Here is a 21,236-nt window from a genome sequence, read left to right as displayed (position 1 = left end):
TGAGATGGGCATATTTGTTTTTTTCTCTCCTCCACTCGCGTGTTATATATATATATATATATATATATATATATATATATATATATATATATATTTTTTTTTTTTTTTGGTCGCACAGAAAGAATAGGGGGAGTAACCTTGCCTGAGGTGGTCTAGGTGTGCATGAAAAACGTTCACATTAAACTGCTGAGTGAGTGCACACCGTTGCTAAAACTGCGTGAGGACTGTTGGGAGATGAAATCTGCAGACTTGAATTAAATGCAGAAAGCATGGCTCTATAGCTTTGCTGCATGAATCAAAACATGCATTCATAAGAGGAGTCTTGCATATGTGGCAGTGTACATTGATAAGAGGCTTAACACAAATATTTGGGATAATAATGTAGTGGTTTCTGTATGGTGTCGACTGGCCTGAGTATTGTTGAATACTCAGGAACTGCAGATATCGCAGCATTCAAGCAGGGCTGCAAGGGAGAAGGAATAGTTAACCCTTTTGTTATTCAAGACTAAAGCTCTTAAATGCTCTGCAACTTAAGCAAGCGAAAGGCAGCGCAGGTGGCGTTATTTCAAAACTGGAAAGGGGGATTGCTTTAACATGCAAACAGTTGGCATTGTTTTTCAATCTGCTTCCCCTCCTACCTATTGTAATCACCCTGTAAATCACATCATCCTTTAAAACCTGAACACCCCCGTCTTAATCTCCTCTTGCGCCTCGGAAGTGTAGGCCTACTGCAAAGCCGGCTCTGCCGGCCTTTGTTCAGCTGCACAGGGTAACATTTGGGTCATGCATGTGCAGCAGGCTGTCCTAAGCATCTCCCTTTGCTTGGGGAAGAAGAAGAACAACCCATGGACAGCGTGTTTGTGGGGTGTCGGGATCTACAGGGAAGCAGTATTTTGGAGCAGGTATGGCTGCTCCTGTTCTGCAACAAACATCAAAGTGCAGAACGAAGAAAACCCATCTTGGGACGTGCGGTTGTCTAAAATCTAAAATTGTAAAACTGTTTAAGCCACCAATCATAAAACTGCGTCGCAGAGCCATTTGTTTCTTGTCACAGCTTTTGCAGTTTGTTCTGCTTGTTCGCACAGCCAGTAGAAAGTACTTACCTCCACTTAGGCAAGTGGCAGCAGTGCCAAATATCCACTGTGAGCACTTGTCAAGCTGCACTACAGTCGAAATTGAAAAATGACAGCCCAATCAATACATCTCTTTCATGAAGCTTTTCACCCACGGCTCTTTTCCAAACTAGTTTTGAAGTCTGCCTAACACCCCCAAAGTTCCCCAAGCACTCCTTGCTGAGGGGTGTTTGGGTGTCTATAGAGAGAGAAGATACTGTCAGCACAGTCTAATTATCTCGATCTGTGTAACCCTGCAGGCGACTAAGTTCAGGCAAACTCCAGGATCTAGGCATCTCTGATGGGAGCAAGTTAACACTTGTACCAACAGTCGAAGCAGGATTAATGGTAAGCCTTGTCCTAATGTTATTTTTGGTTTAGCTTGGAATAAAATTACAGAAAGCACATTCAGTTTATTTAAAAGCTGCAAAAATACATTTGTTTACATAAACCATAAATGTCTTTTTTTTTTCTGTGCAGTCTCAGGCATCAAGACCAGAGCAGTCAGTAATGCAAGCCTTGGAGAGTCTAACAGAAACTCAGGTAAGGAAACTCTGCTTATGAGCTTTTTCCAACATCTGCATGTTTTGTGCCTCTTTGGGGTTTTTTGTGTGTGTTCAGAAATTACTTAATTTGATACAAGCTGTGCAAGGCTGCACAATGATGTTTCAATTGTTTAATCTTGGCCCCCTAAACAAGCCAAGCTAGGCATCCTGTGTGAGCTGTTGGGATATAATAAGCAGCAACACCCTTCTGTATCCTAGTAACGTCTGCGATAGTGTGTGTGTGTGCGCGTGTTTGCGTGTGCATGCACGCTGCTGCAGAAGGCTATCAGAGAGTAAACCACACACAAAAAGACTTATTTGTGAGCGCATAAGAGGCCTGGTGTTCACTTTCATGTTTCTATTTCTACAATCTCTCTCTCCACTTCTTCTGTATTTCACGGACTTAGCAGACGCACAGATGCACACGCACACACACGCACGCATACTGGCTAGTTTCCAGGAAGTGTGCTGAGGCTGCATGGCAATTGAGTATACTGTAGTCTCACTCACTCATACACAGAGTGCTGGATCATCAGATGGCAGCCTTCTCATTCTGTATTAGCATAGGGTTCCTGGAAGCCTCTCATGCATATATGTCCTAAGATGGGCCCACACCCTGCACTTACAGTGAAACAGCTCTTTAGGCCTTATTAAATACAGTATGTATTTGAGTCAGTGTGACATGACTCACTGAAATGATCAATAGTGAGAGTAAAGCAAAAGAAAAAAAAAAGCTTCTCATCAGCCACAGAAAGAACCTTGGCGAGAAGAGAGGTGATAAGACCGAACACACTTAGACAACATTGTGACGTATGAAGCTGTGTGCAGCTGACTGACTGACTCACATCCACTTCCTTTTGGCGGTGTTGGGCAACGGCGAGACGTACGTAACTGCATCAGTGTGATGTCAAACCGATGGCGAAACTGACCACTCGGGGTGTGCGAGGTTTTTGTCCAGTGAACGACGCCGACCTGCGCTCAGTCAGAATTTTTAAATCGGAGGACGCGGACTGCTCAGAGATAGCAAGCTGTGGTTCTCTATGGCCTCCCTGATAATTTTATGGTGGAAATCCTGGCCTGGTCGTCTGTGTGTGAACTCAGCATGCGCCTCGTAGCGCTGACAGCAGATGACTGCATGTGTGTAGGTGTGTGGACATGTTGCTCTATGTGTGTGTGTGGTTTGTTTTTTTTTTTCAGCACTAGTGAGCTGGAAGTAAGCCTTGCCCGTCAATATAAAAGAAGAAGATAAAAAATATATATATATATATTTTTTTTCTTCACCAGATGTAGATGATAATTCAGCTGCCAACCCAGAACAGCAGCTTCCTCACTTTGCCTCTCGTCTGAGTCGTAACCCTGTTTCGCTAAGATTCGCTATGAGTCAGATGCATTTTTCTTAAGAACTGCTTACCGTTTACATTACTTCCAGATTCATATGCTGATTGCAGTCCTGCATAAGAGGACTGTGAGATTAAAGGGCGGCGTGTGAATCATATTAGTACGAGGGGGGAAGTTCACGAAAAGGCCTAACACTGCTTTTGTGTGTTTATATCTTGAGAAATTGATTGAATTTATAATTCATGCAGCAAAATGGAATGCCATAGATTGTGGGGAGATTAGTGATACGGGGTAAGATTAGGAAACAGGAGCACCCAAAGCTCTCCCTCATTTCCTTTCTTCCTTCTAACTCAGGGTGGGGAGGCTGGCTATCAAAAATCAATCAATGCACTTAGCTTTTTAAAAGTGCCTGACACGGTAACTGATATCCCTAAACACCTAAAAATAGCCTCCGGGTGATTCAGGGTGGGTTTTGGGTAGTCGCAGATGAAGTGGACATAAACCCGCAGACCCCCTTTATTTAAGCACTTATCTTTCTAAACGTCTCTCTGGTTAAGTGAGGTCCCGTTTCAAGTTTGAGTGTTTTTCCAGGAAGTGTGTATTCATGCAATATGGACTGAGTGGATCACCTCATGTGTTCTCCTTTATCTGGATTAGATGTCCCCGGCTAGCGGCTATATAGCTGGGAAAGCAGCTTGCTAGAACACGCTGATTTGTCTGAGGAGTGTGTGTGTGTGTGTGTCACGTTATAGGGAAAATGTTTTATGGAAGTCGAGATCTGGTAATTATCGAAATTATGTTTTTCTCCCCAGTGTCCCCCATTTTCTCCTTCTCCCTCTCTTGTTCCTGCTTAACAGCTCTCTCAAGGCACTATAATTTAAATGTGCTGCGGTTTGCAAGTTTGGCTGTAGCTGCCTCTGTTTGGCCATGATGGCTGGCTTCTTTAGCTGCCTTAATTCCTCGTCTGGCATCAACTAGGGCCTTTTTTTCATGACATCTAAGCTGTATTAAGCCACTGACTCCCTGACAGCCCATCAGAATGCGCTCGCCTGCACTACTTTCTTCTCCTTCTGTCTGCTAAGGAGACGTTGTGTGTACGGCTTATATTTACACTCACAGATCTGAATTGAAAGGATGTACTTAGTAGGATTTCTGATCTTTGTAATAAGAAACCTGAACCATATAATAAAACGAACGTATACTTGTACAGCAGCCAGTCAAGTAACATGAAGGGAATTCAAGCAGTGACATAATTTCATCTTTTATTGATTATTGCAGTTGACAGAAACCAAAAGAATTTGCGCTACTTTCGAAACACAGAGACTCTATTTGCTCATTGATGCACGTTGATGCTCGAATAAAAGCCAACCAGGCGGGCAGCCATCACCCTCACCATCCCCCTCCAAATGCACTTCCCCCCTCCATTTAGTCATCTCTTTGTTCCTGTCTTAAAGCATCAGCACCAAACTGCCCAGCTCACAAACCAAGTCATCAATGCTTCAGTCACTCTTAAAGCTGAGCTGTAACCCCGCAGTCCTTGCTTATACCGCGTGCATGCATTGGCTGCTGTCAGCGAGTCAAGCGAGAGTGGTGCATCCTGATTTCAGAATCAATGCCCTGCCCAACTGGAGTGATGCTCAGCTGGCTGCAAATTGACAAATTTTTGTCTTGAATGCGTACAGATTGCTGAGGGAGGAAGCTGTGTGCTGCCATTCCATATGTCCCAGTAGAATACACTGTTACATATCTGCTCTACTTTTCCTCTCTCGCTCCTACCGACAGGCACCTCTTGTCCTTATGCTCCCCCCCCCCCCCCCCCATTTCCCCCACAAACCCACGGTTCCCTCTCATCTTTGTCTCACTCAAGTAACCACGGATGGAGCGCAGCTTTGTCATTGTCCCTGCAAGCAGGCAGATGCAAACTAAAAAGACCTAACAATCTGTCTGCAGTCACCTCTGAGTCACCCTTACCTAATTTCCTGTGCTCTGCATCCCTCAGGGAGCGCCAAAGTCAACATGACAGGTGGAGGGGAGATGAAAGGGAAGAGGTCTGGACGAGTGATTCATTAATGCGTCCAGCTGTGTTTGTGTAGGGTATACCCTGGAATATTGGGGGTAGTTGATGGGATGACTACACATGCCATTGGGCAACATAGGTCGTAACATACAGAAAGATTTTTGTACCCGTGACTGTCTATGTCTCGGTTCGAGGCTTTGTGTAAAACAGCTCAATGCACATGGTCGATATGTTTCTCTTTCCAGTCTTGCTACCTGTGCACCACCTTATCTACATGCTAGTTAATCAACCCTATTGGCACTACTGGAAATCATTGCAGAGTAATTGCATTGAGGATTTCTGAGTGCAAAGAATTGAAAAATTACCAACTGAGTCCAATGGCCAGTGTGACAAGATCCCCGTGTCCTTTTGCCACCATTGAAGTAAAGAAGAAAAAAAAAACGAAGCATTTTTTTTATGCTTGTAGCGTAAGAGAAAGAGTCTTTGCTCTCTACAATGATAATTTGCCTCCTTTGTTCTATCAATGAAAGCTACAGAAATTAATTTGTTACTGGATGTCTAAATCAAATTGTGTACGGAAGAAAAGACAATGCTGATCTGAAGACCCATTCAGTCCCTGCTCATGTAAATCCCGGCCTTGAAAATTGCATTAATAAGCTGATCACACAGTATTTTTGCACCTGTGTAATCCCTTTTGTATTGCTTAAACACACAGTCGAAGGGAGATGTTGGAATGGGCTTAGGGAATCAAGGTGTGTTGTGGGGCAATCAAGAGAGAGGTGGATTTTGCTGTGGATTTCATTGTCCTATTGTGCACATGCATCTGGTCGCGTTGGGCTTATGTGGGCGTACGCATGTGCCAACATCCATTTTTAATGTCTTTATCTTTGTGTGTTCCCTCGTTGAGCGGCCAGGGGAGTCTTATTTGCCTATGTTCGAGTCGTGACTGTCATTGTTTTCCGTTCCTCTGTGACACGGAGCTTTTGTGATTGGAGTAGCAGGCATCATGACTAGTGTGGCTACTGTGTGGGAGGATGGAGGCCAGGAATATCAGGTCTTATAGCCACCACCCATATCCAAAGCTCCCAGTCTGAAACAGACAGGCATAGGTCAAAGCGACTGAGGTTTTTAACGAAGAGATTTCGAAACAGGAAGTTTTGGAAAGACTTAAGCATTCTTCACGGATGCATCACAGCTGTTTCTGCACTGTTTTGTTGACTTCCTGTATCCCTATTCCATCACTGTCTTTCCCTTGACTTTTTCTCTCATACCTTTACCTTTGTTTGCAGCATTTGTTGTTGTTAACTGTATCCACATCCTCACAACAGCAATTGTGGTCATTTTGTGTTGTCAATTCTAGGGTCATGATTAGTGTAAATGAAGTATTCGGTGCACTATTTGCATGAACTTGAATGTTTTGAACTTTGCCACTCTAGGGTCTCTTTTAACAGGTGAATAAATTCTCTGGAAGTGAGCTGGACATTACTTATTGCTCACACTGTCTGTTTCTTATCAGACCGTATTACAGACAGCTATCTTTCTAATAGACCCTTTCAGGAGCCCTCTACCCCCTCCTGGCTACCTTTAGGATTTAGGGCATGGTGCAACTCATTGATTTTTTTTTTCTTCCTTGTCTCTTTCAAGAGCCTGTTATTGCATCTTTAGCTTGTGTGTCTGCTCAGAGACTATCAATAGTGTCCTGGTGCGATCAAACCATCTAGGTCGATGGGCAGGTTAATAAGCAGCTTTTTGAAGCTTACCTTTCACCTTGCCGTTCGACAGTTGAGCAGCTGCATTGGAACCGAAATGTGGCTGGAGAAGCCGGCTTCCTTCTCTTGTGACTTCCCTCCCTCCAGCCCCCTCCTGTCCCGCCTTCCAATCCTCTATCCTCTTTTCTCTGACACAAAGCTGCTCAGTTGTTCATGAATGTCAGCTCAGAGCTGCCAGCACGCTCCATCCCCCACCACCTCCCTCCCAGCCTCTTTTAGACTCTCAGCCTCTCTCTTCCTCCCTCAGTCCTTATCTCTCTGCCTTACTTTGCTTAGTGTGCAAAGGAAGAACGACTGCAAATGAGTTCCTTGAACCACAGGGACCCCAATAAATAAAACTGTCAGGCAGAGATGTCGAAAGGGAGAAAAAAAAAGGGGTGGGAGCCAGAGGCACACTCTCGCTGAATATTTCATCACCCTCTACCACTTTGACACCCTACCCCCATTGCCCGCATCCTCCATCCCCCCTTCACCATCCTGGTTTTCTCTGTCCCTCATACCACCTTTTCCCCTCCTCTTCCTCTCCTCCATCTTGTCTCCACTACTCACCCCTCCAAGCTGCCCCTTATCATATTCTTCCCATTCAGTGCATGGCAACCAACGCCTCCTGCTAAACATGTCCTGGCCGGCAGTGATGAAAACTGAGGGATTGAAGGGACTGGCTTGTTAACCAGCTCCTTATTTTATTTTATTTTAATTTTTTTTTTTGCATGCCACTTCTCTCATTGCAGCCTTCTGAGCACAGTGATGGACTCCTTTGTCTCAGAGGGCCCCAGCTGAACTTTATGAAATGTGACAGATTAGCAACCATGATTAAATCAGAATAATTCTAATTGACTTCCTGCTAGTAAATATTATTTATTGAAGTCATAAAACCACATTTCCTTGCAGAACACCGAGTGGAGTGTAGAGATTTATTTGAACTTGGCAGTTGCCAAACCGGTACAGAATATGTCTCTGGTGGATACCAATTCATATTTGGTATATAGCAAAAGTGCAACAGTAGATGTCTTCACTTTATACCTGGAGAAATAGTGGACTACCAAAACCTCGAAGGTACATAATGGCTAAGAGACCAGCAGTCATTGTGCCTTTCTTATAAAATGGCAAAGGTTGAACCTAGAAGAAAGGTGGCGGATGGTTAGAGGCTGAAAAACCAGCAAAAACAAAACTCTCTTTTGTTTGCCTGTAATGTCTAGAAAGCCTATCGTGTTGGTCCTGACGTCAGCGGTGGCCAGCTACATTAGCTGTCTTGGCTGGGCTCTCGAGAGCAGACAGGCATGTTTGGACTGGAGCTGAGCTGCTAGCCGAGACCACTGGGAATCATTTACTAGCCAACTCTCCAGCGCCAGAGAGCCCCACTCCCTCCCATCTACCATCTTTCTCTCACACAGACATATAGACATACTCTCCAACACATTTCCTCCTCTTGTTTCTCTCTTAGTCTCTGTCCGTCTGGAAAAGGCTTGTTGTTGCACGATCGCTTGCCAATCTAGCCTCTGGCAGGCAGGCTGTAACATCTTCCGCCTCCTCCCATCCCTTAAGAGATAAGAACTATTTCAGGTGTTCCACTCCACAGCTCAGAGCTACACAGACCATTTGCCCTTCTCTGATATTTTCTTTTCTGGGGCTCTAAGAATTGTTGGGGAAACGGCATGTTTTCAGGAGAGGAATTTCACACCTGGAGGTTTCAATGCGGCTCTTTGTGTTTATCTTCTGGGGGGGGGGGACGTGAAAGATGACCGCAGAGATATGAGCTGCCAATCAGACAGTCATCGAGATGTTCCCTGTCATTTTCCCTTCTAATGAGACGTGGATGTTTATGTGGGTTTGTGGCCTTTTAGTTGCTTGCCTGAAGCCGAGGTTGTGGTGGGTGGCATGTGTATCTGCAGAGACCCCAAATGAGTCACATTCGGTGTTACACACATTTAGCTCACATGTATGTGAGATCTAACACGGCCTGTGTGAGCGACTTCTAATTTGACTTCATGACTCAATGGCTGAGACTTGTGAGTGTCAAAAATCGAACGGAGGAGGGAAAAGAAGGGAAAAAAAAAACTAACGAGGTGCGAGGAAGAAAGCTTGCCTCTCTTGGAGGCTAATTTGAAGCCTGCCATGTGGTGTTGTGAGCTCAGTGGGAGTACATGATTTTCATCTTGGTGGTTTTGAATAATCCACACTAGTTATTATAAGGGTAATCAAGCCTCCTCTTTGTTTCTCCTGCTGTCACTCACTGTCATGTCTTTTTTGTCACTTTCTTTTTTTGCCTTTGCTTGCACACCCTCACACAGAAAAAAAAAAAAAAACAAAGTTGTAAAGCAAATACCCTGTTTAGTCTTGGCACCTTTAAATGTTCCTAAACAATGATTTTGGATTGAAGTATTTTCCAGGCCTGGGGAGAAGTTTAGAAATTTGTGTTTCTAGGACTGCATCCTATTTTAGAAATATTGCATCTATATATCCATGAGCTCATAACCAGGCTTTGTTTTGGTGTACATAGGTAATTGGATGAAAATCATTGCAATCTCTAAAAATATGAGCCTGGAAAATCATAGGCTATTGTCATGATAAGTATGTAGGAGTCCTAATTTCACATGATCCGTTCTTTTGTCTGATGCTCACACACCCACCAGATACAGGTGTAGGTAAAGTCCACTATACTCACGACCTTCTACTTTAGCACTGAGTTTTGCACATGCTTTTTGTAGTAACAGTTGTTAGGTTTTTTTTTCAGATTTCTCGATTAAATGCCTCAGGTTGAGTTTAGTTAGAATCAATATGAATACTGCATGCCTGTGTAGAATGAGAGGTGTGATCAGGAGCAGAGAGAAATACTCACTCATTAGCCCCAGCACCAACCCCCCACATGCTTTCTCTGTGCTCATTTTGTGCGGTCTCCCTTGGGGTCTTTGACGTAGTGTTGGCTGACTGTTGACTCTCTCCTGACAGCTGTCAGTCACTGCCTTAGTCAGGCCTGTTCTTTTTTTCTTTCTCCTTCCCCCCTACGACCTTTGGATTCTGCCTCCCCCCTCCCCCTTGAGTCGCACACATATACACGCCTTCTTTCTATCAGGCAACCTTTTGTGTATAGAGTTTCATGCAATACCCTGCCCCACCCTGCCCTCCTCCTCACTTCACACCGCACCTTACGCCTGCTGAGTTTGTTGCCTTACCATGCCGCGGTAATCATTGCGGGTGTGGACTGTATCAACAATCCACCAGCAGCTGAGTTTGCATTCAGAAAAGAAAGGAAACCTTACTTATGTTTGTGCTGGGACCTCTGGAATATTTTTTTTTTTTTTTTTTGCTGCTTTGGTATTTGAACATTTACCTTGCAAAAATGTTGTTTATCGTTCAGCCATCATATCATCTCAACTCGCTCAGATCTTTTAGTTGTCCATCCTCTCATTTTCCATCTGCTTTTCCCCCCCTCACCATGTCAATAGCAATGTCTAAAGGTCACCATGGCAATACAGGAGTTGCGGTCGATAGAGAAATAAATAAGCACAAGAAAACAGCGAGTTCTTTTTGAGGACAGGCTGGCAATTTTGGGGTTAATCGTTGCCAAGATCTTAGAAGTAAAGTCGAAAAATGTACATAGTACAAAGGCCAAGCAAGAAAGAATGGCCCTTCATCCTCTCCATCTCCTGCCAAAATCTATGCTCTTTTCTGCCCTTATTTAGATTGTTGTTTCTGACTCCTTTCCCCCTTGGGTCTAAAAGCACACAGGCAGCAAGGGCCGTTGAAATATTTTTGGATAAATGTGTCACTTTGTATTTGCCAATAAAGGGTGGTTTCTGCTTGCCTTAGTTTGGGAACAGCTTTAGATGTCGCCACTGTTGAATCTTCAAGACCAAGAACCTTTCTGACCCCTTGATGACTCCGCGTTGAAAAGACGCAGACTTTCAAAAGCCAGTTTCAGCACAGAATGTTTGGTATTTAGCGTGAAGCTTCCAAGCCAATTCCTAACAAATCAGCTTGCCCGTGTGCGGTTGCGTGCATCTATCCGGGCCATGGGCGGGTCAGTGAAGACCTCGACACTTGGCCCTTGTTGATCATTGCCAGAATTCCAAAAATGGGCAGCACTTCCAGATCCGCTGCAGATCCACAGACAATTGACTATTCTGTGCTTGAGAGGCAGGCGGGGTGTATTTCCTGAACGTGGGACAGATTTTTCAGGCAACAAGCCAGACAGAAGGGTGGCCTTTGTCTCTGAGCTGAATGACACTGCTGACTAAGAGTGGACCCAGAGGCAGTTGGAGGAGAGCAAAGAGTGGAGTCTGTGTGTGTTTGTGTGTTTTCCAATAGGTCTCCTTATCCAGAAGTAAATAGTCCACTGTTACAGAACTGTGAATGATTGGATGGTGGTCTAAATGTGGTATGCCTGTGTCTCTATGAGAAGAGGGGCTCAAAGCACTTTTGTGTCTAACTCAAATGCTATCTATGACAAAAAAAAAAAAAATAATAAAATTCATTTACGATGAAGGAATTCAATTCAGTTTGCTTCACTTGAGGAAACATTACTCAAAAGTATTTTCTGTTTTTCTGCTACGTGTGTACAGGTCAGTGACTTCCTGTCCGGCCGCTCCCCGCTCACCCTGGCACTGCGCGTAGGGGACCACATGATGTTCGTTCAGCTTCAGTTGGCAGCACAGCAATCTGGGGGTCCCCAGCTCCAGCACCGGCACCTCATCAGCCGGGGAAACACAGAGGCCGCGGCAGGACAGCCCACAGTGCAGCCGCCCCGAGTTCCCCACATTCACCCGCTCTCCCCCCACCACCACCCCCAGCAACCACACAATCACCCCAGCCCCCATCCTGTCCCTTCCTCCTCCTCCTCCTCTTCCTCAGGCTCACCTACCTTCCCGTTGCCAAACACGCACCACCAGCCGCTCCCTCCTATGTACCACCAGTCGCCCTCCTCCCCTCACTGTAGCCCCCCTACTCCGCCACCCCACTCCCCTCGCCCGTCTCACATCCCCGGGGGACTTTTCCGCTCTCCATCTCATCATCACCATCATCATCCTCACCATCACCACTACCACCAGCCCTCCTCCAGTCAACCCAGCCATGACATTGGCCAGGTCAGCCCTGTAGCCCCGGTTTTGTGCCCTGAGGTAAGACCCCAAGAAATGCATGTTCTTTCTTTTTATATTTAAGTTTTGTTTTTTTGTTTTTTTTGTTTTTTGTGAAGAGACCTACGGCTTACATTACATCTACACTAAATTAATTTGTCATAATTGAATAAGACAAACTTTATCATGCACACAAATATTCAATTCTCCAATGTAGCAACCAGAATAATGGAGAGGAATCTTTGGTTTAGTCAAACTGCTGCAGGGCTAAAGATAGAGGGATTTAGAAAACCGTTTTCTTGCCATCAGTCATAAACTTTTATGATCATTTATTTAACTTAGAAAATCTTTAACGGCGAAATGCGCTGCTCATACTCTCTTGACCTGCCTGAGAGCTGCCGTGAAAAGTGAAAGCAAACATCATTGAACTCAAGCAGAGTGCATATATAAGCAAAAATGTCTATTTAACAAAGAGGATATGATTATTCCTCATTACGCTACAACATGCATTCTCTTAAATAGAGCTACACGCAAAGAGGTTTTTGTCAGCAGTTCAGTTTCACTACCATTAAATAATTGCAGTAAAGCTAAGGTGGCTTCTAAAAAATGACAAGATGCATTAAGCCAGAGTTTGAAGTAACCTGGTACTGTATGGAATAGTAAACTAAGCTTTCATGACGTCAATATAGGGATTTTTTATAAAGGTTTTCACAGTTCCCATATATGAGCATTTGCTTGTATAATGAAGTGGAAACACTCACACTTAATTTTTGTCTCTACTGTGTTTTCGCTTCAGGCTAACTGCAGCACCAACAGCCCCAGCAGTGGCTCTAGTCCTTCAGCTCGCTCACGAAAACCTGGAGCCATCATTGAGAGCTTTGTCAACCACGCTCCCGGAGTCTTCTCAGGGACCTTTTCAGGTAAACAGACATTGAGCTCCACACTGAAAATCTTACTTACTGGACAAAATGAAGTTGAACAAGTTGTAGTGCATCCTTTTGTAAAACATTTCTCTATCTTTCGTCCTCTCTCAGGCACTTTGCACCCTAACTGCCAAGACAGCAATGGGCGTCCAAGACGTGATATCGGTACCATCCTGCAGATCCTCAACGACCTCCTGAGTGCCACTAGGCACTACCAGGGCATGCCCCCCTCCCTCACCCAGCTCCGTTACCAGACTCAGTGTGGGTCGCCCACCTCCCCTTCCCCCTCACCACCTCCTTCACCCCCAGTCGCTGGGATGACGGGCCTCTCTGCCAAAGCTACCTCTGTGCCTGCTGGCAGCCCTCCTCCAACTCTTCATCCACTGGTGCAGTGCCAGAGTCAGATCCGCATGTGCAAACCCCCTGGTGAGTGAGCCCTCTCCGTACACCTTTTCATCTAAGCATGTCAAAAACACAAACAGAAGCACACCCCTCACCCCTACTTACGCTGAGTCTTTGTTAGTCCCTTAACGCCCTAATGGCCTCACGAAGCAGATGTTCTTGCATTTGGCACCGCTTTGGGGGAGCATAGCTTGTGTGCACATTTGTGTTAAATGACAATACAGCCACTCATTTTTGCAAAGCTCTGTTCTTGTTTTGCAATCAAATGAAAAATCCATTGTCATCTCTGTCGTTTTCTGTTTCTGTTCTCAGAAGGCATCATGGGTATCTCAGTTTGGTTGGGATGATTTTACATCACTGTGCTTCGTGCGCTTATTTTTATCTTTTAAAATACTGATGATAGTTGAACTGAAAACTCTGACTAAAGAACAAAAACACTCAAGCATATATGTCTCTTGGGTTTTTAAGCAGATGAAAAGAGGAAGTGAATAAAGGAGATGGGGAGGGGGAGGTCTCCTTAGTAATGCAATACAAGCTTCTCCAGGCCTGTTCAGTCAGGCTCCACTTGTCAGTCAGTCGAGTTGGCTTTGTTTTTGTGCATCAAGGAGATAGGTTTACCTTTTCAAGCCTGGGCTGGGCTATGTTTAGATTAGATTAGGCTTTGGGTTACTTAACCTGTGTCCTAAAGAAGAGCTGCAGCTGGGACATGCATGGGCTGGACAAACCTCGACAGGTTCCCGTTTTAAGAGGGGTGGGCCAGGACAGGTGTTGGAGTGCGCGTGATACGGTTCTGGTGCAGAGCTTGGATGTTTTAAAACCCTCCTTTCTGAGCAGCCACTCAGGATGTTGAGCATCTGACAGATGTCCAGAACTGATAACATTCAGGCAGTGTTGTGAGGTTAGACTGACTGTGTGGAGAAAAACTGCATTGTCTTCTAATGCCTCCTTATCGTCTGCTGAGGAAATTCAACCACTCTATAGTGAAACACTGGTGAATCTTGTGCACAATGACCACATATTGTTTAATAGTCCTCTTTGGGTGGGCCCTAAGAGAACGTGCTTAGTATTTAATATTTTCTGCTGACTGAAAAAGAAACGCATCCATATTCATTGTTGTCTTCTGGCTTTGTCCCATGTTGTGCGTTCCCTGCTTGAAAGCGGTACAAGAACATTCAAAGTTATTGTAAAGACTGAACCCGGCATCGGTGGGATTAACCACTATTCCACTGCCAAACTCTGAGTACCTTCACAAGTGCTCACTGAACAGTTGTAATAACACAGGCTTATTTTTCCTATCTGAGAAAAGACCATTCCTTCACTTCCCCACTTGTCCATACTCACCCCGCCCTTTGTTCCCCTCCCCCCTCTCCCTATTCTTGCCATGTCACTTCATCTGCACTCAACCACCCACGCCACTGCCCCCCTCTCCCTGTTAGCCGTCCAAAAACAGCCCCGACTGTAGAATCCATCTCTCTGTCCGTCTCCTATTCGCCCCCGTCTCTTTCCACGTCTGTGTTGTGCATCAATACATTGTCTGTGTTCATTTGGTCTTTAAAAATAGACTTATTCCAAAAATCAGCCCTGAGAAGCATTTTCTTTGTGAGCTCTACAGCAGTGAGAGAAGGAGGAGGCAACGGAGGACACGGGTTGTTGAATCCACAACTCCGAGCTACTTATCCTATGGGTGTTTATATTCTGCCATCAACCATATCGCATGTTAAGTTTTAACCAGAGGCTAAGGGTGAAAGAGGAGCCCGTCTTTTGTTGTTTCTCTCAGTCTTCTAGACTTGACTTGCTGAGTATTTCAAACCTTAGTGACACAATGGCAGACTCCATGTTTTCTATTCTACATAGCAAGCAACAAGCAAACCAATGACTGAGCTCTGTAGGGCGATCTTATCACTCGACAACTGATGGAGGACTTGCCGGACTTAACACTGCGGCTTAACTCTGCGGCTTCAGAGGAACCTTCACTCATTCAGCTCCAGTTAAAGAAAAACGTGTACTTCTCATCTGACTGAGTATGTGCACATAGCCGAACTCAGGTTGAGGCAGCCTCTCGAAAATGTCACCTACCTCGGCTGTCTCTTGAGTCTTTACCCTTTCTGCTGCAAGTTCACGAGTAGAAAAAAAAAAACCAGAAAAAAAAAACCTCAACACATGCACATGCAGTTAGTCCCAGGGCTTATACAAGCAGCCAGCTTTTCCGCTCTCGCTGTGTAAAACTGCTGAGTTGTGAGGATTTGTCAACATGGGAGTCATGTTGAGTTTGAACAGGGGGGCATTAGCATGGTCTAGCAGACTGATTGTTAAGCTAAATTCCTTCGCTGTGTAGCGTGGACCGACCCCACCATCCGCCCTGCAGCCTTCAGTGTCGATCACCCCCTGCCCAGCCTACCCTATTGTGTGAGGGGTGTATATAGAGCACCATGCTGGACCATTGTGGGTCAGAGAAGGGGAGGCCTATGGGATTATATGGGTACCTTTTAGCCCTACAGCTGCTTTCGTTCAAACCGAGCACACAAAGACCGGGCAAAACAGAAGCAAAGTTGGCTCTTGAAGGCTCTCCAACAGCTCCCTTCCCCCTCATGTGTGTCTTCCACATCCTTTAACTTGCCCTTGTCTCCTTTTGATTTGTCAGGTCATGTTAGCTTCGTGCAGGCTAAGACAGGGCAAGGCAGGGGGAAAAAGGAAGGGTGATTGTGAACGAGGCAGAGACAGAGAAAGATTCTTTGCCCTTAACCTTATCGAGTCTTGTACTTAAACCGTGACCCACACGGTACTCGTTCTGCCAGCGAACTTAACTCCTCTCTCATCGCCAGCCAATATTCACTGGGATGCACATGCGCCACTAAAACTCACCGAATGCCCCCAGCGACTCTACACGGCCACAGAGGTATCCAGGAAAGCCAGCCAAGCACATCAGGTGCCCTTTCATAGTCGGGAAGGAGAGGAGAAGAAGGAGGGAATGCAAATGAAGTCTAAAAGTCATTGAAGAGCTTGTGTCCCTGCAGGGCCGTCAGTGCCCTTTCACTGGCTGTCAGGATGCTCATATTACCTCTGCTTTGATTGGTTGCTTCAGTATGTATCTGTGTAGGTTGAGTATTTTTTTTTTTTTTTTTTACTGAGTGGAACTGGGTAGCCTTTAGTTCCATGTAGGATTATCAAACCTTTTGGGGCATATTTCTGAGCTCTGCTTTCTGTAAAGCTTACACTCTCTGGTAGAGATTTTTGGCTGATTTCAACTGCTTTTTGGGAACTATGGTAAAGGAAACTCAATGAATGAACATTGCTCGAAATACCTTTTCACTTTCTGTCACTGGCAGTCCAAGTAGGAGCAATGCTGCACTATGCATGTACAAAAACAGTCGATGTAAAATAGGGGTTTCCTAATATATTAAAGCAAATACTGACTTATAACCAATAAATCTTCCGTTACTATCACTATCAGCATGTCTAGCTAGCATTACACAAACAGTAGTCCCAGTGTTTTTTGTTGTTTTGGCTAGAGAAAGTCCATCCCAACATGTTAGCACTTATACTTGGTATCTTCACAGGCAAAGAAAAAATAAGCTGCAATTTTATATATATATATATATATATATATATATATATATATAGCCCTCTGACCAATTAAGGCTGATTAATCTGAAAACTTGACAAACAATTGTTTTGACCAACAGCTGTTTTTTTTTTTTTTTCCTTACAATAGTGGTCTAAGACACATATAAATGTATGTCTTACAGGTCATTATTATTCCAGTTTAATTCAAAAAAATGAATTATTTATATTATTCGCACCTATAATGGAGAGAGTGCGGTCAGTGATACTAGATTGAAACCGAAGCAGATATTGCTGCAGTGTGATTCTCCCTTCCTCTCCTTTCCTGGCCTCGTTTTTTTTCCCCCCTCCATTGTCTTCCCCTCCCTCCCTCGCTCCTTCCTCTGGTTTTCTGGATGCTCAGCAAACACAATGTTCTCTGTGCAAGATCACAAGACTTATCAAGACAAACAAACAAACAACAGCAATAAGACAACTGCAAATGAAGGCCAATCTTTACACAATCAATAGAAGGAGAAGCTCCTTTAATCTCCCTCTGTGTCCTGGATGCTGCAGCCCTCCTCCTTTTTTTTATTCTTCCTTTCTCTCTCCATCCTTTGCCTGCTTACTCCTCCGTCCACCCACTCCGTCCACCCACTGGACCATCTATTCCCCCTCCCTCCCTCTCCCCTACCCCTTCTCCAGTCCTAGCTGTGTTGCTGGGCTGGGCTCAAAGGCAAGGGAAACTGACTGATGCATTGATTATTCATAGATCACCTCTTTGCTCTTTGACTGTTTTTCTCTCTCTTTTTTTTTTTTCCTACAACGTCTGGCATATTTACGAAACGTGCTTCAAAGGGACGGGCTAGGATCATTTTGGAGAGGGAGAGTGGACCGCTCAGGACGTTTTGGTGTGGCTGGTGTTAAGATAAAAGAGGGAAAGAGACTGGCATTTCCTTCTTCTGTGCCCTTGAGCTGTGCTCTGTTTGATACTGGTGGCGCATTTCTAAAAAAAGGAACCAGTGTTGCTTCCTTGTTTGTCTTTCCTGTGTCACACAAGGTTGTGTTTGAGTAAGGGTTCCCTAAATCTCTCCTTTGCATTTATACCCTATGTCGGCTCTCTGTGGGTGCAACTGTGCTTGCGTCAATCCCCAGCCCATCCAGTCAGACTGAGCCAATCTGTGTGTGTATGTGTGCCTGTGCTACGTGGATTGTCTGTTCTTTTTCGTATTCAGCCCTAATAATAGCCCTACTGTCATAAACATAGTCTGGAGATCCCTGCGGCCAGCTGTGTCCGGCCCAGCCGCCCAGGGCTCCGGTAGTGACGCTCATGAATGGCCGAGCTCACACACGCACACACACGCACACACACACAAGTTTGGTGGTGCTCCAAGCACATTCCCAGAACTCTTGCCAAGCCAAAGGCCAAGACCTCCTGCCGCCCCACCAAACTGCACTCTGTGTGTATGCGTGTGTGTGTGTGTGTTTCCTTCTGCAATGCTGAGATGAGAGCAGATGTACCCCCCCCCTTTAGAAACCAAGATCAAGACTAACGGACTATCTTGTCAAGGGAAAGGGAAGCAAATTGCTGCAGAGAAACAGATTTAAGTCTATAGGCAAACAGTGGCTTTCTGCTGTTCCATTATGTGCGGCCAGCTTCTCTTCAGACTAGTCTGTGCACATAATAAGAAGGCGAAGTGAGGACCAGTGAGGAGAACAAAGCCTCGCAGCAACGTTTGTGGCTATCACATGGTGCAGAAGGAACAATGGATGTATTGCCGGCCACCTCCCACCCCCGCCCCCTCACGCCCCTCACCTCTGGCGTACTGCCTTCGTTCCCGAGGGGGTGACACATTGTCCTCAGACAAAGTGCAGCATCTGGATGCACATGTATGCTGGTGTCAGGGCTGACCATATTGAAGTAAAAAGAAAACGTGGTATGACTAATGCAATGTAAAGACGTTAACCTTTTTCCACTCCTTACCTCCTTTTCTGGTTTTCCTAAAGCCTCTCAGCACTTTACTTAAGTGTACACTGCTATGGCATAATAAATAGTCCCGGAAGGGTTAAATTGCTTTGCACTGCTCAACCCGATAAGCAAATCGGAGAAAAGAGGTAAACGCAGCCCACACCGAGTCCGGAATTCATTCCGATAGAGAGGGGGAAAGCAGAGGAGGCCATAATCGATTCTGCAAGCTGACACCTACGGCTGATCCTTTACCCTCCACCTTTTTCCTCCATCGTTTATTCCATCCCCCCAGCCTCAGGGGGAGGAATTCCTTAACCCACGCCGCCGTCCCCTCCTCGCTGCGTCCCCCGGCCGCCTCCCCCCTCCACCTCTTTCTCTTCTCCGCACACAGCCCTACCTAGCTGTCTCTGGGGAGACATGGGCCAAGATACTGGAGAGGGAGGGGTGAGCTAAGGGGTAAAAAGGGCGCAGTGTTTGGAGGAAGAGGGGGGCACTCAACGAGCTGCGATTTGGAAGCTAGAGCTATAATAAAGAAATAGAAGAAAAGGAACTATTTTAGTCTCTCTTTCTCTTCTCGCTCTCTCATCGCTTACAATTTCCATTCGCTTGCATTTTCTATTGAAAGCCAATAGCGTTGTCCGGGGCTGGAGATGGATGGCTGCACTAGAGCTAAGGTTTAATCAATAGGTCTTTTTAATTTGCCATCGATCCACGTTAAAAGCTACTGCGCCTGTTGGTGCTGCGTCCGTGTGTGTGTGTGTGTGTGTGTGTGTGTGGACCTTTTGAGAGAGTGCTCGTGTGCATCCATAGCCATGCATGACTGTACACATCGTGTGTGTGTGTGTGTGTGTAATGCGGATTCCAGTGTGTCCTTGTGTGTGTTCTCGTGCACGTGCAGAGATGGCCACTGTGCTTCGGTTTATTGACATCCTAGCCCAATATTTAATTATTTAATTCCAAGACAGATACTAATGGAGCTAGCTAATAGATTGTGGTTACCTTCCCTTCCTTCTAAGCCCTCCGAATATACGCATAAATGGAATTAGGCTCGACTTGGCCGGTGTTGGGATAGCATTCGCAGTGCAATGCAAGACCTCTCCCTGGAGACTGGAGTCTCCTATAGGCACATCAACAGCTAGAAATGCACTTAGGAGAACACACACCCACTGAAGCATGTCATACTTAATTGTGTTTGCAAATATCACAGGGAGCCACGAGCGTGTGCTGGCTCTTTCGTATGTTTTTACCTTTATCTGCCCTGCTTATGGCTCTCAAGGAGATACGATTCTGGGGGGAAAAAAAGAAAAGGTTTCCCCACTCAGTGAGGAAGCTGATGGGAAGTTAACCAAAAGATTTAACAGCGAGCTCCATGAAGTGTCTGCTTTTAAGTTTGGTGCACATAGGGAAGGAGCGAAACATGTTAAAGAAATATTATCGAGAAAAAAAAAAAAAAAAAAAAAGCGCCCCTTCCTTCCCTTTAAAATTCTTTTATTTAGTGGTTAAAGAACAAACAAACAAACAAAAAACTTCATGATCTTGTAGTTTATTTCACCAGTTACCAAACAATACTAACGTGCCCCTTTGTTTCGCGCAGGTGACCGCATCCGTCAGACCGAGAACCGAGCGACTCGCTGCAAGGTGGAACGTCTGCAGCTGCTGATGCAGCAGAAGCGTCTGCGCCGGAAGGCCAGGCGGGACCAGCGAGCGCCCTACCAGTGGCTGCCAAACCGCAAGGCCGGGCGTAGCAACAGCAACAGCAGCATGTCCAGCGAGGGCTCCCTGGACCTGGACTTTGACGACTCGGTCTGGAAGCCCGACGTCAAGGCCGACTTAAAGTCCGAGTTCGTGATGGCCTGAACGCCTTGTCCAGCCCCCGTTCTTCGTGAAGATTCGTAGAATTTGTGAAGCGTTTCTTGGGATTAATGTGGAATTATATTATGAAGGCCATGTCTTGGCAGGAGGTGAGGGGGAGAGAAAAAGTTGTCCTTGTGACTGTTATCTGCCACATGGGAGAAACAACCGCCCCCCCCCCCCCCACACACACACACACACACACACTTGCCCCCCCTGCAGACGCTAATCCCATTCTGTCCTTCACAACTGACCTTGTGAAAAGCAGCAACAATAGCAAAGGAACTTCATTGTGATGCTTGGACTTTACAGGCAAAACACCTGGACTTTACAGTGTACAAGACTTTTCTTTTCAAGGTGTGATATCACAGATCACATCTCCACTTGAGCAAAGCAGAATTTAGTGAGTGGTGGTGGTATTTTTATTTTTTTTTTTTCCCTACATTTTTTTTAAAGTGCACTCTGGGCAGAAATGAAGAGATCCACACTGGACTTATGAACAGAACAGGAGCACCAGAGACTGTGGAAATATTCCGATGGGCATTCTTATTGTTCTCAAAACCAATCAATCGGAGTCCAGTTTTGTTTTTCCTCTGTTACGGAGTGGTTAAACCTTTGTTTTTTCTTCTTTTTTTTCCACTTTTAAGCATATTATATTTTATAAACAAAAAAAAAAAAACAATATGTAGCATTGT

At 45.3% G+C, this 21,236-nt stretch overlaps 1 protein-coding gene across 1 annotated transcript in view; it reads left to right on the top strand.

Annotated features, from left to right (window-relative positions):
- Positions 1 to 20,929, top strand: part of midn (midnolin) — a 26,942-nt gene extending 6,013 nt beyond the window's left edge. Inside the window, exons 3-8 of the mRNA XM_015043495.1 lie at positions 1,373 to 1,460; positions 1,593 to 1,655; positions 11,344 to 11,898; positions 12,653 to 12,776; positions 12,891 to 13,205; positions 20,285 to 20,929. Of these exons, the coding sequence (XP_014898981.1) occupies positions 1,373 to 1,460; positions 1,593 to 1,655; positions 11,344 to 11,898; positions 12,653 to 12,776; positions 12,891 to 13,205; positions 20,285 to 20,547 (1,408 nt within the window). The 3' untranslated portion in view covers positions 20,548 to 20,929. The remainder of the gene's footprint in view (positions 1 to 1,372; positions 1,461 to 1,592; positions 1,656 to 11,343; positions 11,899 to 12,652; positions 12,777 to 12,890; positions 13,206 to 20,284) is intronic.
- Positions 20,930 to 21,236: the final 307 nt, after the last annotated feature.

Source organism: Poecilia latipinna, unplaced genomic scaffold, assembly GCF_001443285.1.
Source record: "Poecilia latipinna isolate Pla-1442-1.1 unplaced genomic scaffold, P_latipinna-1.0 Scaffold636, whole genome shotgun sequence".
NCBI lineage: Eukaryota > Metazoa > Chordata > Actinopteri > Cyprinodontiformes > Poeciliidae > Poecilia > Poecilia latipinna.
This window is presented reverse-complemented; position numbering and strand designations above follow the sequence as displayed.